Genomic DNA, 26315 nt, shown 5'->3' on the forward strand with positions numbered 1-26315 from the left:
CACATACTCCCTACAGAGGTCTAAAACGTACTGTATGGTCTCTCCAGTGAGGGGGTCCTAGGACTGAGATAGCAGGAGCTGCGAGTAGTATAATCTCGATGCGGTTTCATGGCAAGATGCATAAAGACGTTTGAAGCTGAAGCTCATTATTTATGTGGAATCCATACCGACGACTAACAATAAGTAACAAAAGATTGCTACAGCACGTTCTCTATACCGCCAGTTTCCGTCGTTCTTATCGCCTGGAAAGGGCACAGAAAAGGGAATGCAGGATATCAGCAGGGACCTTTCAAAGCCGTTTCACCCGTTGCAAGTCAAGAATATGACCCATTTTTCACACTCCCCATTAAAACTCCCCGGCGGTTTTTGGAAACTATTTCCAGGAACTGAAGAGCCCCGCTATGCCGGCTCGTTAGATTTGCACCTTGAAACTCCAGATATATGGGGAACAAATTCCGCTTCAGACCAACGAGCTCCGTAAATCACCCTGTCAGTATCGCTTTAATGCCAACAGCTATATCGTGGTGTTATATCCTGCAGCTGCTCCCGAGCTTTTGTCATGAACAACAGGTTGCCCAACAGGAGCCGCGGGTCTCTCAGCGACATCAGACAGCATGTGCTCTGGCGCGGATCTCCGAGCTCGTGGGCCAGAGCCTTTGTTGTTGTGAAAGAAGATGCATCTTTTCCTGTGCCCGGACCATAAAGCAATAATTTAGTAACCCGACAAGGCAGATTATAACCCACGACAGAACAACAACAACAAAAAAAAACTCAGCTGAGACACCTCATCAATACTGTGGCAAGATAACAAGAGCCAGTGTCATGCACGCTACGTCAGTGTCAGCAGATTCTGCCGTTTGCGCTGTGATCATGTTCCTTGAGCACACTCTGACTTTAAACTGTACTTTGATCATCTTGAAATTCTTCACATGCATGAGATATTATTAGAAAGGCTTTGAACTGCTCCTTAGAGCTATCGTAATTCCTGGTCAAAGCTAGAAAAATTCAAGTTCTATTTTGACGCTTCCTTTTTATATGGACAATCCATCATACAATTATAAACTTCATTTTTTTTCTGGTCATCTGTATTTTCATTTAATGCTCATTGAAATGTGTTCTATATATATTTTTTTATCTATCTTAGTGGGTAAGTAGTCTTACTAAGTCGATTACAAAATTCGTAAAATCAACACTGATGCAGAACTAGAAATCAGGGGAAACTGACAGCATATAATCACTCCCTGTCTGCACTGAGTAGCAGATGGCAGTCTTTACTTATAGATTGATATTCAAAAGCAACATTACTATTTACGCATGTTTTCAGAGAACTAAAGCATACTAATTTAGTGTACTGAGCACATGCTTCCAGCCTCATTTTGATCAATTGATCATTGGACAGCGAAGTTGAACTTCTAGGCCGCTGAAAACCAATAAATAAAAGAAATAAACCCATGTGCCTAGTGATCCTAGAGAACAAGGCCCTTGTGCCAGCGGTATGTTGGAGGCTGGAATAAGACACCCCCTGTGGACTGACCAGCTCTCTTCAGCAGTCAGTCAAAGTGTTGTGTAGACCATGCTACTGGGTGACACCGAGTCACACAGTTGTACAGAACATGGTGATTGTGTATGACAGGCCAATCAAGGTAGAGGTAAGAGACGGTCTGTGCAGGAGAGTGTAATCACCACAGAACATCAGAACAGACTGATGGCATCCTGAATGCATGAATCTAGAACGACAAAATCCAGGGAATTCCCTTACAGCTCTCGATGGGACATTCCAGAAGGACAACACCATGCATCTCTCGTGGGAGAAGAGACTGACCGTTACATCGCACATACTGAACGCTAGCCCCCTTGAACACCTGTGGCACGTGCTCGTCAAGGCTCCAACAGGTGGGCTGATGGAAAGACCCCACAGGGCAGCACGAGCAGCCGTGAAGCTGTACAGCACTAGAGCACCGCAGGAAAGGCTTCCAACAGTGGCTGCTAACATGTGACATGCAGAGTGAATTCCCTGTTCAGCCACGTTGATGACACTCTTCACCCAGGCTAATGAACTTACCTAGGCCAACTCCGACGCAGAGCTGCCTCTTCACAGGGCTCGAATCGGACATTCGAGACAACTGTGGGGAGTTGGCATGCTCTGCACGCGGCAGCGAGGGCTTTTTCCTCGTTTGCTCCTGCAGTCCGAACAATTCCTAAGATTATTTGCCTTGTGTAAGATGCCCCCTGGATGTGTGAAGAGAGGTCTCTGCCCTACGCTGGACTGGTGCCCTCTCCAAGGGGTCCCTTCACTTGCTCCAGCTCTCACCTCTGCTCTGAACTAAGCAGTTAAGTAGATGGTTTATTCAATAAAATGTTGTGGCACCTCCTATAAAAAAAATCAATTTTTCATTTATTTGTTGCAACAGACTCATTATAAGTGATAGGTTTATTAGGCCACTCAGTATATAAAAGCTAAGCTTGCCCAGCACACAATATTCCAAATGAACATTTCATGCTGAGCTATCAGAACCTTTATGCTTTATCTCATGGGTAAGGCTAAAGTGCTTTTGGCATCTCGGATCATAAACACTACTTTATACTTTTCTGCTGTCACTGTATCCATGAGGAGTTTTGTGTATCGCACGAGTTCAGGACCAAGGAGCAGAAAAGCTGTTAATTTTCAGATTTCAACAAAAAAGCTAAAAACATCGGCCCTTAGTGGCAATTCAGCAGGGTCTTAACCTGCAACATTTTCCACCCATCAGCGCGATAACTTCACAGCACAGGGTTCAATCCCAGGATGCGTTAAGTGTCAAGTCAGCAGTCGTGAGCGAACAGTTCTCCGGAGAGTAGCCTGAGGACAAGGGAGCAAAAAGGAGAAGCCAGTCCTGCTTCAGCATTCATTTCCCATTGCCAATCAGAACAGCTGGAACCGGTGCAGTGTGCAGGGCAGGCCATACCTATCGAGAGCTGGAGTGTCATCGATGCAACAAGGCAGCAACGGCGACAGAGCCACGCTCCTCAACAGCCACGAGTGCATGCACACCAGAAATCTGCACCAACGGTCAACAACAATAACGGGTCTCATCTCGACAGATCTCAAGGCAGCCACCCCCACCGCCACCATCTGTAAATCACTCACCTCAGCAGGGCCAGTCGGGACAGTTGCTTAGTGTTTGTCTGCACCAGTTCCGAGTTCAGAAGAAATACTTACACCCTGCGGCACGACCACGCAACTCAAGGGGGTGGGGGGGGGGTGGCGGCTTGTGTCTGCACGAACCTCTCGACAAACTGGGCAGAGAGCACAAGCGCACACAGGAGGACAAAGTGCACAGGTGGGGGCGGTCAGGGTTCCAGGCTCATCGCTGGAAAGCTGTGGGTCCGAAGCCCAGGAGAGTTGATGCCGTTGTACCCTTCTGCATGGTACTTCACCTGAATCGCACCAGTAAAATACACAGCTGTATCAATGGGATGCAATCGGAAGCCGCTCTGGATAAGTTAGTAATCAGGAATAACTCCCTCTGGATGCTATGGAAAAAGCGGAGGGGCAGGGGCAAAACGGCCTCGGATGTTTTTGGAAATGCCCCCCGTTGGGGTAAGATATCCCTCTCTGCCGCTCCACCAAAACGCACGCTGAAGAAAACGGGAAGAAACACGAACGTGCCAAAAAGAGGAGGAATTTCTTTGACGTGTTGAAAGTCTGTGGGCTGCAGTGTGCATTTCTATTTTAAGAAACGATAACCTGATGAGATGGGGCTTTTTTTTTGCATCTTGGACCACCTGTCAAATCCTCTGCCTTCTGTCGGGCCCAGCTCTTTCATGAATTTACAGCTTCAAATTGCAATAAATTGTTCCTCTCACCCTGGGCTCCAGAGCCACAGAATACAGATGAATGAGCCTAAAAAAAACTTGCTTCCTTCAAAGGCTATTCTTTATAAGAACTGTGTAATGTGCACGTGTATTTTTAAATTGGGAACAAAAAAATCCCAGACACAATGCTTGTGAATCTTCTCAAACATTTTAATTGTAAATAAACAAAAATAGGTACCACACTTGGCATACAAAATGACTGCTCGTTGCGTGTGCAATTAAAACAGCTTAGTACCCCCATCAAGACAAAAAGGGTAAGAAAATCTTTAAACAAATACTTGCTTGTTCCAAACTTGTAATTTCAAATTCAACTACAGAAACTGCGTTCAAAAAAAGCAACATTTTTTGCCAGCTAATTATATCAGTATTTTACCTATGCTGTACATCAAAAATCACACACTGACTTCCAAAAGAAAAAAAGCTTTTGTCAGAATTAAAGAAGACTTCACAGATTTTTTTTCCCCAATGTTTAATCTTACTGCAGTACAGACTGTTAAGTTTGGTCATAGTGGCAAATTCTACAAGTTTTTTCTCATTTTATTTCAATTTCACATTGTGAAACAGATTTACATTTTTTTCTAGTAGAAAAGGCAAAAACTGTACAAAACCTAGTGTTTAATACAATCACTTTGTACCAATAAAAAATCCCACAGGTTTCTTCCAAAGATTACATTTAAACTCACAAAAAGCAGCTGAGAAAATAGGAAAGTCAGTCACGAAAGTATCTCAAATCAATTGAACAACCACAGTCTATCATAAGATCAAACATTTTGGTATTTTGATTTTGAACATTTCCACAGGTATTAGGGTGATTTCTGAAACTGAAGTCCACAGAAGAAAAATTAGTCAACACTGATCACTGGAGCCAAAAAAAAAAGAAAAACCTAGAATTCACAATCGCTTGATGCTGACTTTGCAGATCTTAAAGTGGCAATTTTCCTCCCAAAGACTTTGAATGCTTCCTACAATAAGGGAGAAGAGATTTTATCTGGCTCAGAATACATCTATGGATTAAAAATAAGAATTACCAGGCAATGTGTGTTTAGACTATGGCAAATCTAATGACAGGATTACTAACTGCACTGAGAAATAAATTGCTTAAACCTTTAGGTAAGTGGCAGTATATCGCTTAAGGCATGTCCCATAAAATAAACCCAAAATGAGAGAGACTGTAAACATTGAAGATTATCTGGTTCTAAGAGGAAACGCTCCTTCCCTGATTTCACCTTCAAACTTTCCTTCTCATCTTAAACGTCTCCAAGTTACTTTGTTACACTTAAGCTGACAATTCATGAAGACTATAATTATTTGGAACAAAAAAGACTGAAGAGAAGTTATGCCTTTCGATTTTTGTAAATTAAAAAATTGCCTATACTGTATAATAAAATAAACTTGTTGCTGCTGTAATTCTCAGTCACTATAACTTCAAAATAAGGAAGCTGTCATCTGATTGACACGTGTTTCTATGCAAAACGCAAGACAAGGTTCTTCTGCAGAATACGCTTAGATTGGCTACACACAATTTCTTAAAAACGACAACCAACAAGCTCTATTAAGCCACAGCTTTGACAAGACCGATATCACATGTAAAGAAAAAAATGATTTTTAAAAGTATAGAGGTGTTAAAATATCAAATGCTCTTGATCACACAATATATACAGTACCTACACAGAAATGGAGTATGATTCCCAGACTGAAGGGATGTTACCAATTTTTTCCATGTCATTGAACTCAAGACAATCTCCATCTGTGGAAATTTTTTTTGTTACTCTAGAGCATTACTGAAAAACAAATGCACATCTCACTTCCACTGCACACAGGTGATGAATCACACAGATCTTTATAAAAAAAATTCCACCATAGTCTAAACACACAGTGATGAATCTTAATGGCACCTAAATTGTATTTGCCACATCGACACTTTAAAATAATATTCAACCAAATCTGCTTTTTATATCTTTTTCTCTGCAAGGTTAAACTATAGAGAAAGGGACATAAAAGGAACAAAAGATACAGAAAAACGTGACCAACAGCAACATGCAAAAGTTTTGGCACTATTTTTATTGTTTTTTTATTTTTTATTAAACAAAACTAAATCACATTTTGCTGAGGATTTTCAGTGCAGTTAAGAAAATAACATGCATGCAAGATATATACTAAACTAATTGTGACAAATTATGTTTGCTCATTTTAGAATATTTCACTTCAGACAAATGCTGATCGCCACACAAAAAAAATGAAAAAAAGTGCCTAAAGATGACAAGACACTAAGAGAAAAAAAGGCATTTCAAGTGTCCATAATAATGACGTCACTCGGTTAATAGAAACTCCCAAAAAATACATCATGCTAACTAACCTAGCACAAAATTACAAAGTCATCCTCAGTTTCAGCAAAATGTGACCATAGACATCCTAAAAAAGTAGAACTAACAAGAAACCACACACACACAGAAGTAGCTTCTATAAATTGAATTGGCTGCTTACAGACAAATACATTTGATGTGCTAGGAAGACTGCTTCAAAAAAAGAGAAAAGAACAAAGAAAACAAAAACAAACCTAAAACAAAGTGAACAAAAGTTTTTTTTTTGCAAAATCTAGTGGTTATGTTAGGAAGTTCTAGAAAAATAGATTCTCTTTTTGCTTGTAACAATATTCAAATGTAACTTCAAATATATAACTTTTCATCGTGGTTTTGCAGTCTTGCTATCACATCTCGTTGGCAGCACACAAAACGACAGAAATGAAGAACAAAAAACAAAAACTGTATAATTAATAAGCGTCAAAAGTTAACAAGGTCAAAGGTGAAATTTCAAGCATCAGAGAAGCTCAGAAGACAAGGATTGGACGATGAACTTTTGACGTCACATCGACATGCTAGGCAAACGATGAACAAACGGGCACGAAGATATCTAGAATAAAACAAAACAAAACAGGGAGAACACCCTAGTTAAAGCAACAACTAAAAAAGGAAGGGACAAAAGAAAACCATAAATGATTCTCTCCGCATGGGGCTCTGTACATCCTCTAAACATTGAACAATTAATGCAACACGAAGGAGAGGAGGGGCTGAGCACATGCTGACGTCATTAACAGATGAGACAACACTAAGACAACACAGACTGCCGACTCGCTCAAATGAAACGGTGACGTGGCTTTTCCAGGGTGGGCATTTTGTTAAGGCTAAAGGGGGGGGGGGGAGCGGCTCTTAAGGTCAAAAGATAATAAATTGGTAAAGCCTCTGAGATCTTTACTACAGAAAACATCAAAAATTTGTATCAGATCGAGACTGAGGTATGCAATCTGGTATACCTAAAAGGTTGATTGCACTGGTGAAAAATATAAAAATTTTGCTGCATGGAGCTGCTCAGATTTCAGTGACTTTGGGAATGTAATGCACCCAAACCTGAGGAACTCTCAGAGCTGTCAAAAAGATTTTTTTGTTACTGATTTTTTGTGCGTGCTAGAGTGGTCTTCTGTTCGCACTAGCCCTCCTGGACAGTGCAGTTTTTGTGCTTCTTGTTTGGAAAACGAGTGGATTTGGTGGAGCTACAAGAGGAAAGGAGTGGCTCAGATATTTACGCTAGGAAACCCAAACCCCTTAGAAGCCACCAGACAACACCAAGCTGTCACAGAGCATCAGTTTCTGGTTCACGTTCATTCAGAAGAGGTGAGAAAAGTTTTTTAAAGGCAAAGTGACTGCTTAAATAATAAAAAAAAAAAGGTCTGTAATAACAGAAAAAAGGTGAAAATGTAAAACTTGTTAGAGAGGCCTTAGACTAGAGAAAAACAAAAATGTAAACCTGGCTTGTCAAAACAAATATTACAAAGCCACAACTTTTAATTAAGACTTCATCAGACCCTTTCGCCTTGTAAACATCTGCTGAAGAAGAGAACATTTGGCACATGACGAGCACAGTCTGCATGGAAGGCCAGTGACTTCACAAATAAGGACCCATTTTGTTTCCTGTATACTGAAACAAGTCTTTTTACTACTGGAAAAGGGTGAGGGGGCCAGGAATGGCTACAATAACACAGGGTTTTATTAACATGTGTGTATATATATATATTCACAAAATAAAAAGTTAAAGTGAATGTGTTGCATGGTCAGAGCAGTGTTCCCATGATGCACTGACCCCTTCGTTACTAATCTACACCCTGGACTCCACACTCTCCCCCCACGGTTTGTTCTTCACAACGTTTAACTATTTCTCCTCGTTTCACAGGGGTCACCCCCCTTCCAAAACGGAATGGAGAGCCGTTTCTTGGGGATGTACACATCAAGAGCAGGAAATTAAGACAGTCTGGTAACCATTTACTTTCTGCCAGCTTCAGATTGCCAGACACCTCATTTGCTCAGGCTACAAGGGTGCAACACAGCGGTACTCTAAACATGCAGACAGACAGCTGTGCCCCGGGCATGACAGCGACTGTGAAATCTCCACTCAAGAGCTCAAATGGTTTGGGATCTTTAGCAGCACTGGTTAAACCCTCCAGATAAATTTCACATTTTTCCCCCCCACTGTGTACATCAACAATACACAACACTGAGTGAAAAGGGCTACATAGGTCAGTAGTTTAAACCTCACACATTTGAATATATTAACCAACATTAGGATTCTACAAAATACTGTCTTTTTCAGAGAAATAATTTAGGCAATAAATATACTCCGACACTCAGGAGCAGTATAAAACCTCTATAAAAATAGAAAAGGCATTACAGTTTTGTAATATACATCATCTGGACAACTTTTTCTCTTTGCATTTATATAAAAATCTCATTATATGACCCTGGAAGCCTAAGTATTCATTTAATTATTTCCCAAAACAGATAATTTACGTCACCAATTTGAAAAATACTTAGTGCTTTTATTTTCTATAATACAACTCACTCTGGAAATCTATATACGAAAGCCAGTGTTTCAACACAGCGCTCTGTGCCTGTGCCAGTAAAATCAGATTGTAGCTTCAATTTGAGAGGTAGAAGAGAAAACACTGAGGAGGAGTGCACATTACTTGAAAACTCCCCCCCACCCCCCACGTGAGGGAATACAAGGGATTTTGAAAACTAGCCGTGTGTCAATATTGTGCTGACATAGGCGAATGGAACCATGATCAGCCATTTCTTGAACTGGGGTTTGGACCAGTAGCTTATAGGCTTTCACACTAAAAACGTTATACTCCGTTACATTTAAAATATCCTTTTTTTTTTAACTCCATGGTTGTCCATAGCTACACTATCACCACTGCTGCAGCGAAACTATCCAGCCCATGGCAGGAACTGAAGATCGCTTTCCTGCTGCAGAGGGAGGGAAAAGAAAAAAAAATACTCCAGGAAGGAATACCTGGGGAGAAGCAGGGAATATAACTCGAGCTCAAATTGCTCCGTGAAATTTTTGTTCTCCGGCCTGGACCAATCACTCCTAACCCTCTACCTTTTATTTATTTTTTTGTTCTAGGAAAACCTGGGAGGCATTTCTTTATTCAAAGGGTTGTAGGAGTGTGGAACAAGCTACCCGGCCACGCTGTTGAGGCCGCTACCCTGACGTCCTTCAGGAAACAGCTGGATGAGATCCTCCAATCAATACTAACTACCAAATGGTCTCCTCTCCTGGTGTAATGCTTCTAAGGTCTAGCAGAGCCCTCTGCAGAATATTTCACCGGCTCCTCTATGAACCTTTGATTTCTCCTGGACAGCTGAAAGCAAGGTGACGGCACGTGTTCAAACTTGGCGACGGACCATCCCCGAGGGAAACAAAACCCAGGAGAAAGACGGGGTCTGCCCAGGTGCAAAGCTGAGGACCGCGCCCCCCGTCAGACCCCAGCCTCTGCTCTCTATCAAACGGCGGGGGTGCAGGACTCTCCGATGCCCGAAACCCACATCCGGGAAGAAGTCTGAGGGACTTCCCAGGACTGCCTGCAGCCCGATATCTACGCCAGTTTCAGGATGCCTCCGTGCCGCTGAACGACAGCGCCGGACTTCACTGCAGACAGGCACCTGAACACGTGTGCCAGGAAGTCCAACGGGCGAACCCCAAGACCAAACTCTGACGGCTGCAGCACCTCATGCCCAATAATTGTTCATGTGTAAAATTTACAATACTGATGTGTGTAATTGATGTACAAGGTGCATAAATGCAAGTCTTTCACGTCACAGGTGTTATTTGCTTCACTGGTATTTTGGGAGAATGGGGAAGTTACTGTACGGCAGCTGGAAAGTTTAGATTGCTTCGATTTGCACGGGACATTCCAATGCAGGAAAAATCCATATGATACATTATACATAATTCTGTGTGAAAATGCCCTGTGGCCCGGTTTTGAGAAAGGAAATGGATGTTTTGTGCTTCATGATTTATCACCAGCTACGTGTAGCTTTCGATTCTGAGCAATGAACTGCAAACACCTGCTTTTCTGCAACATTACTGGCCAGATTTCAAGCTCCCTTGTATAGATGATGCAGTCAAGTTGAAACCACTTTGAAGCAATTTAGATCATGAGCTCACTCTCATAGCACACCTTGTTTAACTACCTCATTTTAAACCCCTCTCAACCAAGCTATGCATGTGCTCATAAGTAATGTTTATCAGCATAACTTGTCATAATTAGCTTTTTCTTCCATGTCGCAGAAGTGAAGAAAACGGTCAGTTTTATGAGGAATCTTGAATTGCTTTCTTTGAAAACACTCCACAGGGGCAGTTTTACTAGAGGTTTGACATTCAATTCAGGGGTTAAAAGCAGAAGACATTTATTATGGCTACTGGCTTTCTTTGTGTAACATGCCTAACAACTTTAATAACTGTTACACCGCAAACTTCTATATGATATGGCACTTTAACTTAAAAAAAGAAAAAAAAAGTACAGTTTTTTTTTAAAAAAGTTGAAAACCACAACAGAAAAAAAACGTATCTGTTATTTAAATAGAACAAAATCTTAATTTTAACATTTGTTTTGTGACTACAGAGAATAACAGCAACCCCAGCAAGTGGAGCTCCAATAATATGCAAGGGGTCATCTATCTTTCCACTCTCAACTTACCAGGAAACATTTTCTAACCAAGTCCATTTGAGAGAAAAACGCTCAGTATGGCTTGCTGTCATTTTTGGATCGTTTTAGCTGGACTTTCAGTCGCTTCATGCCGATCTGAAAACCGTTCATGGATTGAATGGCCGCCTGAGACGAGACTGGATTGTCGTAACTTACAAAACCTGCAAAAAGAACATTCCCATGAATCACTGCACACAAGACGTTTCTACAACAGCCCTCTGGAAACTACTGTTTAATGCAACTGCGATTGTAAATTTCTAATTTAACACCTATATGCCACACCAACTTTGCTAATAGAGACAAGTGACCCAGATGATAATCCTGGGACACATACACGTAAACGGAAGATTTGGACCCTAGTTTTTTTTGGTTCCAATTGGAGTGTTTTCTTTCAGTTAGCAAAAATCAGGTGTTGCTGGCAGTTCAAAACCCTCGCTGAATAAGTCATGGCTTTCTACAAGAAACAGTAACGAAACAGGATATTGACAAAACGGCCATAATTCAAAGCTGGGACAAGCTCGAGATTTAAAATCGCAGGCGTCCCCATACTTCTTCTGTTCAGAATTAAGCACTTGCTGCTAGGAAAATAAAAGCAGCTTGTACATGCTCGCGAGCTCCAAAGGGCAATTTTCTCAAGAATCAAATTATGATTTCACCGCACAGATAAGTTCCAGCGTGGCTTTATGTCTCAGATAATATTCTTTCACTGCTGTGAACAAGCTTGCTTCACGGCCCACTGCTCATTTCCACACTACTGAGTTCCTCTGCAATGTCACTGAGCAACACATTCTGTTACGCAGACGCGCAAGCAAATGATCGATCGATAGCCTCTGAACGACATCTGCGTTTTAAAAGTCACATTCTCCTTAAGCAACAGTGCATGGCTGTCATTACATAAAACATGCCGTTACTGATGTAAAACATTTCCCAAGCGTGTCTATAGTGACGTTTTTTTGTGTGAAGACTTAACATTGAGAACGTCAGGCTCCGTCATGTATATTACAGACAACATGTAACATGCCCCAGGCAGCTGGTGTTCAGTGATGATTAAGAACAATCTAATGCTCCAATTATGAGGCAGAGACAAAAACATTTCTTGCATTATTACCGTCATATTCCAAGCACAGTAATGCATAAAAATCTTTTCTCAATAGCTGGACTTGCCACGGGAAATCCTCTTGACTTACCAAAACATTTGCTGAGGTTTGTCTGCTTGTCAATAAACACCTTGGCAGAGATGACGTTTCCAAACGGCATGAACATCTGGAGAAGATCCTGGTCTCCAAATTCCTGGGGTAGATGGTAAATAAACAGGTTCGCCCCTTCCGGACCTTGGAACACAAAACGACACAGGGGTTAAACGCACTCAAGCCCGCGTCTCGAAAGCTGGCTTGAAATTCCAGTCCGTTCGCAGCTGCGTCAGCTCTAACTGACCCGTATCCGCACAGCGGACTTACACCGAAGCCGTGGATGCGCTGACAAGGGAAGGTCATTGGCAAGGGTCATTAACCACCCTTGCCACATTTAAATCGTGCATGGCGTGCAGAAGCACAGAAAAGACTGATGCTAAAAGAACCACTTAAAATGACCTTAGAGGGCACCGAGAAAGCCAATGCAAAAAACAAAACTGAACAAGTATAGCCGACATTCAAAATGACCGTTGGCCGGAGTCATGGCTCGGACAAAGAGCTCAACCTGCACCCTCGGGGAGTGCCCTTTTTTTAAGCCAGTATGACCACACTTCATCTGCAACAGGCTTTACACTCGCCACCAGGGGCTCGCCCGTCGGACACTTCATCCGCGAAACTCGCTCTGCCAGTGGGAGCTGGGCCATCCCCAGCAGCTCATCCAGGTGGATAATAATAATAATAATAATCAACTTTATTTTATATAGCGCCTTTAAAGGTGGCTTCTCAAAGCGCTTTACAGGATGACAATAACAATAAATAAGAAGACTACAACAATAAATAAGAAAATTTCACAAGACAGGACACAATTATAATTACAACAATAACAATAGAGGAGACCGTGGAAGATGGATCCCAGCTCCGGCTGAACTCGAGCCACATTGCGGCCAAGGGAGGGAGGGGGGGGCCCCGGCGGGCTGCGGAAGAAGCCACTTGCCTTCCTTCTGGCTCCCCGCGGCGCTGACGCTCTGCTGCGTGAGCAGGCTCTGGTTGTAGAGCGTGGGCAGCGCCGCCGCCGCGTACTGCTGGATCCCCGAGTACGCCTGGGTCAGGGCCTCCATGGTGCTGCCCGTGCCGTTCGAGAGGGCGCCGCTGCCCAGGCCTCCGTTCAGGGCGGCCATCCCTGCGAAGACACAACAGCCACCGCTGACAGCGATCCCAGCGCGCCCGCGCCCAGACGCGGGCGCTCAAGCCGACTGCTGGCCAGCCCTCGGAGGAGGAACTGTCGCCCACCTATCCCGCCCCCCTGGCCTGCTTTTGGGGGAAACAAAATTCGGCAAAATGCTCCCGTTTTAAAGATCCTCTCAGGACTGAGGAAAAACGGAGGTTTAGAAGATCTGCCAACAAATAGCCCTGGGTCTGTTGGGTCGACAGAAACAGAGGATCTGGGTTTATACATATATTAAAGAATAGGGGAGAAAATGCATTAAGTCAAGTGTATCAGACACGAATCTTACATCCTTTCACCACGAACTACCATTTGCTTAAGTAGTTCAAGTAGGTAGCTGCGCCAGTATGCGCACTGCAAAGGAACAAGTAACAGCTTATTCCACGCTGAAAAGAGACAACGTGTCTGCTGTGGAGCCTTCTCCAAAACGTTGCATTTCTTTTCTTCATGGAATAAACCTTTACCCGTTCCTTTGCGCCATTCGCTTTGTCTACAACACAAATCAAGCACTACCGAGTTACGGTTTCAGCTGTACCCTGTTACAAACTGCAATGAGCAGATCCAGTACATGTCCTAAACTCCCGGCTGGGGGTGTTCCCCAGCTGCTGTTGTAGTTTTCAGCTCAGAAAACGGCTTTGGCGCACAGTTCTCTCACCTGCTAGAGACCCCACATTGAGCCCTGCTGTGGCCCCCGCAGCCAGGGACTGGAGCGCCCCCAGTGACGCCATCGGGTTCACTGAAGAGTTGGTACTAGACGTGGGGGAGGACCCAGCTACAGAAACACAAAACGTTTCGACACATGAGCTCCAGGTTTCAGTTCCATCGCTCAAGACTCTACAAAATAAAGTGAATTGCAACACACAGCAGAAAACGTTATGTTACCTCCACAAATAGTACTGCTCACTGTCTGTAAACCAACCAGTGACTGCATGCAGGATCAGTGGGATTACTGCAGCAATAGGGGTAGCAAAATCCCGTGCAATTCTTTCAGAAATGTGAACCATCACGGTTTCTGCCGAGACCACTGCTCTGCCAGCTGCAGAGTTCACTAACTAGATCGGCCTTCTACCTCCTTTTGGTCTGCAAACCCATCAAACAGTGATGCAAAAACTACCAACATACTCCAAAAAGGAGTTACACCTATCATGGGGTAAGGGGACTAAAATAAATGAGCCTTCCTTGCATTTCTCACGCGTTGAGCTAAATGGAGCTGTTCGTTTTGCACCTCCCTTCAGAACTAGCAAACAGCCTTGCGCCTAAGGATACTTGAACAAAAACAACCAGGGCTGATTGGCTGGAGGCTTAAAGCTTATGAGCACCAATTTTCATCGTGGTGCTCAATCTGGTGAACAATCAAACCTGTGGACCCCTCAAGGAACACCCCAGGACTGTGTAAACTGCAAGTCAGACTATTATTTCAGAATTGCACTCAACCGCTCAATATTTACGTTTTTAACACAAAAAAAAACTAAGATCTTAACCGTTTTGCATTGTTAGAAATGGTTAAAAATAAGAAAAGTCAAACAAACCCTTGTATGTATCCCAGGAAGATTGTGCCTGCTGTCCCGTACCTGAGCTGGTGAGCACACTGAGGGGGCTGCTTGAAGTAGTGAGCGCGTTTGAGCCAGTGGGAGTGCTCTGTGTGGCGCTGGCTGCAGCCGCCAGAGCAGCCAGATTCTGCATTGCATTTAGTCCTGCAACACAGCACACACACGGGAGGGGACAGTTAGACCCTCCCCACGTAGACCTCCACCATGCAGGAACCCCAGGACACCCCCGCATCAAGTCTAAAAACAGAGGTCTTGCAGCTCCGACTTCTTTTCCTGTGCAAAACAAACTGTGCAAATGCATTCAGCTGTGTGGAAGTCTGGATCAATTTAGTCCTGTCCAGATCTGAACTACATTAGAAGACTCGGTTAGGAGGACATATCAAGTAATGATGCTGCTTGGGAAACACGTCCATTTAAGCAAAATGGGCCTGATGGCCCGTAGTTCATAAAAAGAAGCCGGGCTGGATCTCTCCGAAGTTAAAGACTCGCAAACTGCAGCCTTCGGTGTTTCAGGAACGGAGCGAGTCTTCATTTGTTTTTAGCTCGCCAAGGCAGGATAACGAATCCCAGTGGGAGGGCACTCTCTGGGCACCAGAGAGGGAGGAGGGCTGAAAGCATGCACACCTCCCACTGAACAGCAGCGGGCAACAGACAGCCGCCCGCAACTGCGAGGCCGGGTGCAGGACTACAAGGACTTTCAAAGGACCGGGGTGAAACTCAGCCACGGCCTTCGAAGACAATAACAAGACACTTTTGGGGGAGAAAAAAACCCAACATGCTCACCTACGTGCAGAAGGGAACAGCTATGACCACCGTAACATACCAACACAACCATTTCAGGGCAAGATTAAGGCATGCACTACAGAAAACAAAACTGTTCAGGTCAAGTTCTTTACACGCTCTCATTTTACAGCAAGTGGGGTACACAGGCTACGTGTCTCCCTCTGTGATTTTACTAAATAAAAGCAAACAAAACTAGAAACCAAATCATAATGCCCACTTTCTTTTCCACTCCCTGTAAAACTAATCATGACTGCACAGAGCAGTTCTGCTTATGCTCATCATCTGTATAATTATCACCTTGGTAGAAACCTATTAAATACCGTTCCCCACAGATTCTATCTGCAGGATAATCGTTTTGGGGAATGACTGGAAAACCAAGCCTGATCCATCAGCTTGAATATAATCTCGACAATTTTAGCTGGATACTGAGTTTCTAGCCCATTATGGCAGTGTTATTAGACAAGTGCATTAAATGCCACTCAGGATAAACACCAGTTACGCTCAGCCATGTTCTAAAGCACCATGGGAGAGAAATTGGTCTAAACAACAACATTCTCCTGTCTCAGGCTATTCTGTGGTTATAACTATAGAGGAGGCCCTATTAAGCCATTATCAAGAGAGTCATGCACATGGAGCAATTAATAATGTCTTTTGCTCATCTGCTGCACAGCTTGGTCTGAGGGGGGAAGGGCTCACAAGATACAAAACCCTCTTACTAACATCTCTTTTTTTTGTTGTTCAGGCGGTGGGGCCAGAACGGGCTGGAGAATTACCTGTCATTGGATGAAGGTTGCTGAGTGCATTCAGGTTCCCAGAAGAAGCAGACTGCTGAAGGAGCTGCAAATAAAGCTAGACATTACACCAAAACAGAAAACACAGAGAGGGTCAGGACTGCTTCCACTCTGGTGAATACTGGAGAAAAGAGAGAAACAGCAAAGGAGGAAGGCGAGAAAGAAAAAAAAAACTCAGAAAAGGGAGAAAGACTGAAGGAAGAAAAGGCAGAAAGAAGTGAGAGATCCACAGCACACCATGGAGCAGCACTAACATCTGGGCCAGGCAGCTGTGTTGGAGTTCAGCATGCAGGCTGGGTGGGGATGCTCAGCCAATTTAGTCTTGATGTGGACTTTTAGATTCGAGGGGTTTTAGGGGATTAATTGCACACTGCAGCAATGCTGTGCCTGATCCAACAGAGCTTCATGACCATTATGCAAAAAAAAAATCCCAAACAAACCAGAGAACAAAAACTTCACACAGTGGTCAGTCAAAACACTGCAAACCAAACGGCAAACAGAACACCCGTATGACGACCATATACAAGTGGAGAAACAAGCTCCCTTCAGAGGATACCTACTGATTAAAAAGACATGCGTCCCTCCAAAAAGCATATCATATGGCTCAAGTCATAAAGCTGTAGCCCTTACTTACAGACGTGAAAATAAAATTAACGCAACCTCAGTTTTCTACTCAAGCTATGGAAAGCAGACTTATGCTGCTAAATTCCAATTTAAAAAAAATCTACTGCGCAAATCCATAACCAATCCAAACCTTGCAAGACTGAAGTGGGGATTCCTAAATAACCACTAAGGTGACTTCCCCAGGTGCAAGCTATCTCCCTCACAAATTCAACCAAAGCACGCTTTAAAGACTTCTTTAAAGCAGTTTTTGGAAAACGAAGCAGGAAGACTTCTCTAGTTCGGAAATGTCCCCATCAAGAAAAACAGTAGCGCCTTTCAAGTCCATGAGACTGGACTTTTCCACCTATTTTTTGCTAATCCTTTCAGCGAAAGGAGTGTCTGCTCTTGAAATGACACTTACTGCTAGATACTGTGGCCCCAGGGAGTTGAGGCCTGTAAGATTCCCCCACATGGAGGCAGCATTGAGCTGCTGCATCTGCTGCTGAAGCTGCTGTGCAATTCTCTTCTGTTCTTTGTCCTTCTGTGTGTCAGCAAACTTCACCACAATAGGGGAGGAGCAGCCCTACACAAAGAGAATCAGGGAGGGAGAAAGAGGTCAATGTTCAGTCCTGTTAAAACACACAAAGCTGAGGGAGCTCAGGTCTGACCGATGCAGAAAAGTGTTGGGCGTCTCACTTTAAAAGGATCACACACAGCAAAGCAAAGGATACTATAGTTCTGAACAGCTGGGCAGGTATTAATGATGGTATTGTACAGCACAGGTGTGTAAGTCACCTGCTTCCACTTTCCAACACCTCTACTGAAAATTCATTAGCAACACACCTTGCTTTATAACCAAACTTTAACCCCCCCACCTCCTTGAAACAGTGAAGGGTAAAAGTTCCAAAAGCTACCCTGAAAACAAGAAGAAATTCATCATTTTGGAGTAAGTCAGTCTAAAGGGTTGCCAAGCAGCTGAATAAATCTGAAAGACGCATCTGAAAAACGCACAGCAGTTTTGGAACCGTCTATCCCTTATTAACGTGCGGGGAAACTTGAACAACGTGACCCCGTGTGACTGCTCTGACACTCCCAGCCCACAGCTCCACAACAATCAATGCAAGCCTCCCTTTCCATGGCTAGTTTCACGAGCAAAATGAGAAACAATGAAATATACTGCTGGACTTTCCAGCACTTGGAAAATTCCTTCTCAATTCTGACCAGCTGTGCAGGGACATGAATTTGCCATCCCTCCTTTCTTCTTCACTGCTCCTGGCCAGATCGAGCCCTGATTTTCCAGTAAGACACTCCTAATGTAAATACCATTTCAAGTGCACAGGAGTTCGCTGCCAGGAAAGCAAACTGGCTTTAAGCTTCGAAAAACACTGGTGTCGAGTATTAACAGTTTAGCAGGCCCATTTTCACAGGCTAAGAAAGAAAACGTAAGGCCTAACACAGAAACACAGCGAATGGTTTATCTCCCTGATTTAAGGAGCACAAGGAAAAATGAGCCACCAGGTAATGATTTATGGTTTTAAGATTTACCTCCATAGTCTGTGACTGGTGCATTGCTTTTATAGCTGACTGTGCCATTTGTCTTGCTGTAAAGGTAACAAAAGCACATCCTGCGAACATAAGAAGAAGAGTCATTACAAAGAAGACCCTGATATATTTACTAGAAGACGGCATCTTTAAGATAAATAAAAAACTACAAAAGTTTATCTAAAATTGGTTTTTATACACTGCACAATTGCTTGAGATAGCTGTGAAACGCTGAGTAAACAAGACAGAAGCACAACAGAACTGTGCTCCAACGTCCCACTGCTTTAGTTTGAGTAGAAGAGAGGCTTCAAGTGAAGCTGCCTTACCTCGACTCAACCCATCTGGTCCGCGCAATATTCTACATTCCTCAATCTGTCCGTAGGGTGAGAACATGAGCCTGATGTCGTTTTCATTACACTTCTTTGAAATCATTCCTATGAACAACTTCCTGTCTTCCACCGCTGGAACAGAACAATCAAACAGTAATTTTAACACCACTTGCTCGACATCAAAAGAGCACCAGAGTGAAATGTTGTCAACACACAGATTTCGAGATTTCACCCAAATGCTAAATCCCTTTGAAGAGACACCATGGAACAAACAAAACATGCCTGTGTTTTTTTTCCTCCAAAACTTAAAAACAGGTAACAATAGAGAAAGTTTTTTCCTCTTCATATAAAACTTCAACAATGAAGACATCCATATGTGGATGTTAGGCTCCATTAAAAATAAATCCACCAACTTAATAAAAGCGGTTCTACTTTTTATGATCGTGAGATTAACCATGATGTTCTTGGAAACCTGCATGAAGTGCAACAACAGCTCATACAAGTCCCAGAATCTCCGCCAAGAGGTACCATTCAGTCTTGCGTCTCTTCTGCGGCTTTTGGAAAAGCTCCACCCTCCACACCCAACCCCTCCACCTCCTCCTCCTCCTCCTCCTGCAAAAGGGGGAGGCCCCATCTGGGTACAATCCCAAGCGTGTACTGGTTTATCTCCAGCAGGAGTCCCTCCCCACAAACATGGGAGGATAAGGGGATGCTGGGGAGCCCCCATCCTCTTGGAGGAGCCATTAACAGCACTAACGCGTACGGCGCTGGGCGATTTCCACACTCCTTGTCCTCCCCAGGTGACCCAGTGTCCTAGATTGCCCTGTCCCCCTAATCGGCCACAAATCCAAACATTTACCATTGTTCTTTTCACTGTCCGCCGGCTTCATCTGAATAGGGTGATGCATCTGTTGGAGAGGAGAAACATCACAGGAATCAAAACAAGTACTCGAGTTACACAGCGAGAGACGAGGAGAGCGCCACAGTTTCAAAGAAAGAGCCACTCCTCCCATGATCCTAAACACTGCTCACTAATGTACTTAAAATACTGTATATTAAGCTTTCCCCATTTATCAGCTGAGTATTTTGAAAACTGAACAAATCTAGGAATTGGAACTAGGCTGAGACAGAAAGAACCAGTACTTAGAACATGGCTGTTTGCAAGATTCAGGGAGAAAAAGAAGCTATACAAAGACTGCTATACGGTACACAAATAAACCTATATTTAACACCGCAATCCACTGGGAGGGACTAAGAAGGTTCGAGTGGGGAGCTGCGCCAGCCTGAGATTAACAGAATAAGTAGGTTTATTCCACGTGGGAAAGCAGAAAGAACGAAAGAATGCAAAGTTTCGTCTGTGGGGCCTTCTTCACGCACGTAGAAGAGACACTGGCGCCACAGCCGAAACCTGGAATTGCTCTCTGTTTGAAGAAGACGGATACAGGAAGAAAAAGCTCAGGGGAACACCAGAGAAAGGGTCGTCTGCTGCAAAACCATTATTTGGCTTTTCCTAACCATCTTGGACTGTAAACCCGAAGCCACTATTTTTAAGTTCGGAACATTGTGCACAGAGCATCAGTGAACTTGGCTGAGGATGTTCAAAACGCCACTTTCAAACCGGAGAGCAGTCGGAGCGAGACCGACCCAAGAATGGCAGACATCCGCAGCCTCCTCCTCGGTGGCCCACGTCTCAGTACCAGCCCGGCCTCGTGGCACTTACCCCCGGCAGGATCTTCATGTTGTGAAGGGCGTTTTGTGCTTCCAATGCTGCTTTACGTGTATAATAAGTTACAAAACAACAACCTGCAGGGAAAATAAAATGACAGAATTTAAATTCATCGCCATTAACCCCAATGACCTCACAGTACATTTTTACACCATTTCTAAAACAGATCTGGTTTGACAATTTGGATTATTACCTGCATTGTAGTGCCTGCCCAGTAAAATGCTACAACTAGGAAATTGATTAAATCAATCGGGCAATTGAAGGAACAGAAGAAACTGGAAAAAGGTTTTAATGTGTAGGCCCATTTCATTACCTAAACAGTTTAATCTCTTACCTGGCGTAATCTGAAAGGACTTTTAAGCAATTTCAGGCAAACACAAGAACGTCAGAAAGGTTACCATTAAAGTGAGACTCTTCGGCCAGGACAGTACAGGAATGTATGCCAGGGGCGTTTCCTGCATTTATGTGCTACCAGACAATTATTACAACCTTTCCACTATTGCCAGTTTTACAGCAAAGGTTTTATGGTCTCTCAGAATCGCCAGCCGCTGAAAAGCGAGATGCTGTCCCAGTAAGGTCGGCTCTCACTTCATTCCGGACAGCGAGGCTGTCATCCAGGACAAGGGCCTGTACATGCCCATTTCATTTGTTTAAAAAAAAACCTGTACTTTGAGGAAAACTGTAAAAGCTGCAAAAATAATAAAGGTTCATTTCTGCTTTGAAAGCACGGATTTGCACCTCTTTCACAGGACGGCATTATAAGGCCCAGTCTGCCGCCAGACAGCGGTCGAAAAGAGGGCAAACAAAAATTTATCCCATGTGCTTTTTACACATTGCAGAATAAAGATGCCGAGGAGATTTAAAGGGATTTAATGGACTGAAAAAACATGAACTAGCTATTGGAAAAGCCCATTAACAGATGTTTAGCGCTTGGATTAATTTCCCATGTCTACCAGAAATTTATAGCGTACGAACGGAACAGAAAGAAGATGGCAAAGTTAATATTTCTACATCTTGATTTTCTCCTAAATCAAAAGTGAGCCTCTGGTACAAAACAGACAAGGAACACAAGTCGTCTTTTGTGCTGACCCCAAGAGCTCGCACCCCCGCTGTTCTTAAAGACAGAGGTAAAAAGGCATGTTAGAAAATTCAGTCTTTTTGTATTTAAAAAACGCTGCCTTTTAGACCGGCTGAATGTCAAAGAATAAAAGGAGCCGTCACCGGAAAATGACATCTCGACGCAAGAGAAAGAGCCAAACAATGGCGAAAGGGCAGGCAGCCCAGACGCCAGGCGAGCTGAAAGGCTCACCTTTGCTCTGCGGTGGGTTTTGACTCCGATCCCGGAGGACGTTGATCTCGTACACGGCGCCGTACGGCTCAAACAGCTCCCGCAGCTCCTTCTCGGACCAGGTCCTGGGGATCTGCCCCACGAACATCTTGATGGCGTCGATGTCGGGCTGGTCAGGGTGGTCCAGCGTCCCGTTCATCTTCTTGGCGCTGAGGAAGAGACCGCGAGAGGCCGGTGAGGGTGGGTGGGGGTGGATCCGCGGGCAAAAACTTGGGTTCCTTCCAGAGCCTCCCTCTGAAGGGACCCAAAAGACACTGCTGGAGCAGCCGAAGGGGATGCAGGAGACAAGGTGAGGGCGTCTGTTTGAGGGTCGTGCCGCGATTCTGGCTGAGCCATAAGAGATCACTCAGAAAACATGACTTTTTAAGATGACTTTGATTCGACTTTACCTACAACCTACAAAAAAAAAACAGAACTTTGCAGCGATAAGTAACAGCCATAAGGTATCCAGGATAAACAACCCATGCCTGTGCACTATACTGTGTCAATACAATTAGCTGCCATGCTCATACACTGCATTTTATTCTGCAGCTCTGCCATAAAGCCATGAACCCTGATGGCAGCTTAAGGCAACATCAAACAGCTCAAACTTTCATGGAAAAAATGAAAAACCTTTCTTACCTAACCCATGTATATCAAATCAATAGAAACAGGACAGTCTTTATTTGGGCAGAACTGGAAAAAAACATCGGCCCTCAAATTTTAAATTAGGCAAAACACAATGTTTAAAAACCTGTGCTTGCTGATGAAGAGCAGACTGATCTATAAGCTGAACAGGTGAGATGTAAACAGACTGGTCCATCGTAAGAGTGGCACTGCTCAATCTTTATTAAAAAAAAAGAGACAATTAAGAAGTCAAGTACATCGTTCGGAAATGTGCTTTTCTGTCCTCCAAGCTAACTAAAATGCACTACGCTTTAGTAGCTGATGATCATTTCCTTTCAGACATAATGTGTATTGATTAAACACACATCAGCTCATTTTCTCTTCTCACCTCAGTCAACACATTCATCCCTGCAAAAGGGGGTGATTAAGATATTCTAGAAAATGAAGATCAAGTTCCAGTACTAAGGTCTTCTACTGCATTTTATATATAGACAACGATACATCCTGCACATGTAACAAAATCAGGGAAAGACCTCCAAGATTTTTAATCTATTCCACACAGCAGGAAAAAAAACCCCAGCTAGCTTTCACTGTGCCGAGGAGGTGCGTGTCATCAAGGGACGATCATCTTTTAGTGATGGGAAGGAAAGAGAAAAAGACAGCAGTGCCACGCCTCATCTCCAAGGCTGCAAGCATTATCAACTGCGAAACTCTCTGCTGCAGCTACCTCAGAATAGAGCTGGGATTCAATACCATAACCTCAGGAGACCAAAGAGTGGTTTCTGACATCTGATCCATCCCATATATGAAACAATGCCTCCGTGCCAGTGATCTTGCCGTGTTAAGTCTGATCATACAGTCTAATATCTGTTACAATTATGTCTATTTTAAAGGAGTCAAAGGACAACCTTCATGGAATCTGTTAAATTTTAAGAACAGAAAAAAAAATACTACACATTTATCACCAATGATCATCCACAGTACATTCAAGAGGGAAGTAGAAGCCTGTCCTGTTTTGACGAAAGATGAATTTTAGGGGAAGGCATATGCCCAAGACACACTCTCTTGATGTATTTTTGTGTTCGACATGCCAGAGCTGCTCACCTTGCACAAATTCTCCTCTTCCCCCGGTGGCACACTTCTATACAAAGGGGAGACGCACAGATTCTACCCTTCTACACTGTTCGGATTACGATCTTTCCTTCAAAATAAGTGACCCCATATTAAAAAAAAAAAAACTTCAATAACCTAACCCCGTATCCCCCTTGAGAAACTAAATGACGGCGGTTAATAACACAAGTCAATTCTTCTTCCATTACACAGAAACACAAATTACTTCAAAGCACAAATGGGTTTTTGCAGGTCTAGGTCCAGATCAATAACAGCTCGAATTATTCCCACAGGACATTTATCTACAGCTTATCTAAGGCTTTGAAGTCCATCAGAACCCAAACCCTAAGGGAGGATGGATCTCGCCAGCTGCTCCACTGGGAATAAGGAGGCATGGAACAAAAAGAAGCACGGGTATCAAACACTTGGCAAAAAAAAAAAAAAAACTGCAGAGATTCAAGTACGCCTCACTCTTCGACTGCAATAACACCGACAAAACTTTCCTTCAGAAGAAAATCAGTCGAGGTGAGATGCTACTGCATGACTAATGTCAGACCTTTCAAAATAACATGTAGGAAAAGACCTTAATGTCATCAGAAATGAGCTTTTGCTTCAAGTAGAAATGACATTACCCCACTGATGTGACAGTGATTCACCCAGGCTAACATTCACCTATTCAAAGCGTAAATCCTTCTCTTAAACCTCACATCTCCCCCGCGGATTTTTCCTAGGCGCTACCCTTTGGAAGCCATGCAAAAAAAAAGATCACGTGCCATTTTGAACAATTTAAGGCTGTTTTTGACGTTGGCATTGACGCACAGCGCAAAATTTGGATTTGTATTTCTATTATACTCTCTGAATATCGGATCGAAAAGCTGAAAAAAAATGTCCTGGTTGGAATCCAATTAAAAATCCCTCCGCGAGGGATCCCAAGAGGCAATCTGAGAGGAAAAAAATATCATGGTCATGCCTTCACTCAACAGTCAGAATCTTATATTTGTTTCGTGAATCCTATTTGCAGGTGAAGCATGACAGCAGAGGCAGCTAACATCTCCAGAGGCAAAACCGTCCCCTACTGGAAACAAGCTGCCTCTTCCTTTTAGCCTCAACCGGCACGACCACTGCCCCCTGCAGGTCTGAGCCTGTGACAACTGCTGGATTTCACCCTGGGAGAAGATGGTATCACCTCGTCTATTTAGCAAAAGTCCATGAAATTGCCATTGCAAATGGCTATTTATTAAGCTTGAGGAACTGATTTCTTTCTTCCCTCAGCAAAAAAAAAAAAAGAAAGTTCCAAAGACTTGAACGTTAATCCGTGCTAAATCTTTTAAGGAAGATATTGTAAGTGCCAAGGCTTGCTTTGCCTAAAAATGGGAACTTTCTTTGCATCTTAACTGAATAAATATACCTCAGTGATGTCTAGTTAATCCAAAGTTCCACTAAGTAGATTAATTAAGTTTCTACAAGTCTCAATCTAGTGCAATGAATAATGCTGGCTAAACCATAGCTTTTGAACGCATTATGCTTTCTGTGAATTGAGCACTTAGACTAGCAAGGTGTTATAGAGCTCTCCAGAATTAAGCCTTTTAAGATGTGGCCCGAACTGCCATTTGCCATAGTAAAGGCCACAAGAAACAGGAGGCCTTTCAGTCCATATAGCTCATTTGGTTGCCAAGAGCTAAGTGGATCTCATTCAGCCAGTACCATGGCTTCCATCGACAACGTGGCAGATTAGTTCCAGTCCCCCACAACCTTTTGTGTAAAGCAGTGCTGCCTGTGCTGAACTGCAGGATCTCATCCAACTGCTTCTTAAAAGAAGCCAGGGTATCGGCTTTGACTACAGGGCTGTGTAGCCTGTGCCACAAACTCTGAACTGCGGTGTGTTGAGCTATAAATATAATTTTTAAAAAGAATGACAACTTAAAAAAAAATCAGAACAACATACTAGGACACCTGTCCTGACACTGCAACAAAGTCTGGCTGGCACCAAAAACGTTTGGATCAAACAGCGGATTGCATCATTTCTACTGGAAATCGAAGCTTATTGCTAACAATCAAGCAGGCAGGGGGTTTATAAGGATAATGTTCAGTGCGGACGTTCTACATCGCAGGCAGGGCGCGGCTGACGAGCAGTAAAGCAGACTACAGGATACACTACCTCATGATTCTGGACCTTTTTCTGTCCATTGGAATGCCAGTGATTTCTGGCAAGAGAGATGCACAGAGCTAAACCTCTCAATGCTATCTGTATATAAGAAGCTGAGCTCTCTACACCAGTTAAATATACTAACAATCAGGGGAAACACGTACACAAGTTATACCACTGTAATGTACTTTTACTAAGCTGAAAAACCGCAGCCGTCAGTGAAAACTCGCACAGCAGCTAGGATAAGCCAGCATTTTTCCCCGCTCCCTGACTGCGCTGGCACAAGTCAAAAGGGGGGGCATGGTGCAGCATAAAGGAGTCTGCGTGGACGGGTGCCGCTAAGCACATGTGCTGAGGCCTGCACGATCAGCCACACGGCTGACTGGCGACAGCCTTGCGCACACACTCGGCTTCACCCACACTGGAATGGGACATCGGGGAGCCCTTGGAGAAGAGGAGGGGATTCTCCCCCCCCCTCTCTATTCTGCAATCTTTGCCCCTTATTTCTTAGAATACATGCAAGCTGCAG

At 43.6% G+C, this 26315-nt stretch overlaps 1 protein-coding gene across 15 annotated transcripts in view; it reads right to left on the minus strand.

Annotated features, from left to right (window-relative positions):
• Nucleotides 1–3984: 3984 nt before the first annotated feature.
• The window catches only part of celf1 (cugbp, Elav-like family member 1), a 57874-nt gene continuing 35543 nt past the window's right edge, over nt 3985–26315 (minus strand). For 9 of the 15 annotated variants that reach the window (XM_088611485.1, XM_088611476.1, XM_088611484.1 and 6 more), the window contains 13 exons: nt 21886–22073; nt 20571–20653; nt 19710–19758; nt 18848–18982; nt 18525–18604; nt 17401–17562; nt 16359–16434; nt 14782–14946; nt 13908–14024; nt 13022–13207; nt 12085–12228; nt 10889–11058; nt 3985–6765 (listed from right to left, as the gene is read on the minus strand). In XM_088611485.1, the coding sequence (XP_088467611.1) occupies nt 10931–11058; nt 12085–12228; nt 13022–13207; nt 13908–14024; nt 14782–14946; nt 16359–16434; nt 17401–17562; nt 18525–18604; nt 18848–18982; nt 19710–19758; nt 20571–20653; nt 21886–22073 (1513 nt within the window). In that variant the 3' untranslated portion in view covers nt 3985–6765; nt 10889–10930. Of the gene's footprint in view, nt 11059–12084; nt 12229–13021; nt 13208–13907; nt 14025–14781; nt 14947–16358; nt 16435–17400; nt 17563–18524; nt 18605–18847; nt 18983–19709; nt 19759–20570; nt 20654–21885; nt 22074–26315 lie in introns of all 15 variants that reach the window. The other 6 variants (XM_088611479.1, XM_088611487.1, XM_088611480.1 and 3 more) reach the window with 5 other exon arrangements.

Source organism: Lepisosteus platostomus, chromosome 18 (genome assembly GCF_059453375.1).
Source record: "Lepisosteus platostomus isolate fLepPlt1 chromosome 18, fLepPlt1.hap1, whole genome shotgun sequence".
NCBI lineage: Eukaryota > Metazoa > Chordata > Actinopteri > Semionotiformes > Lepisosteidae > Lepisosteus > Lepisosteus platostomus.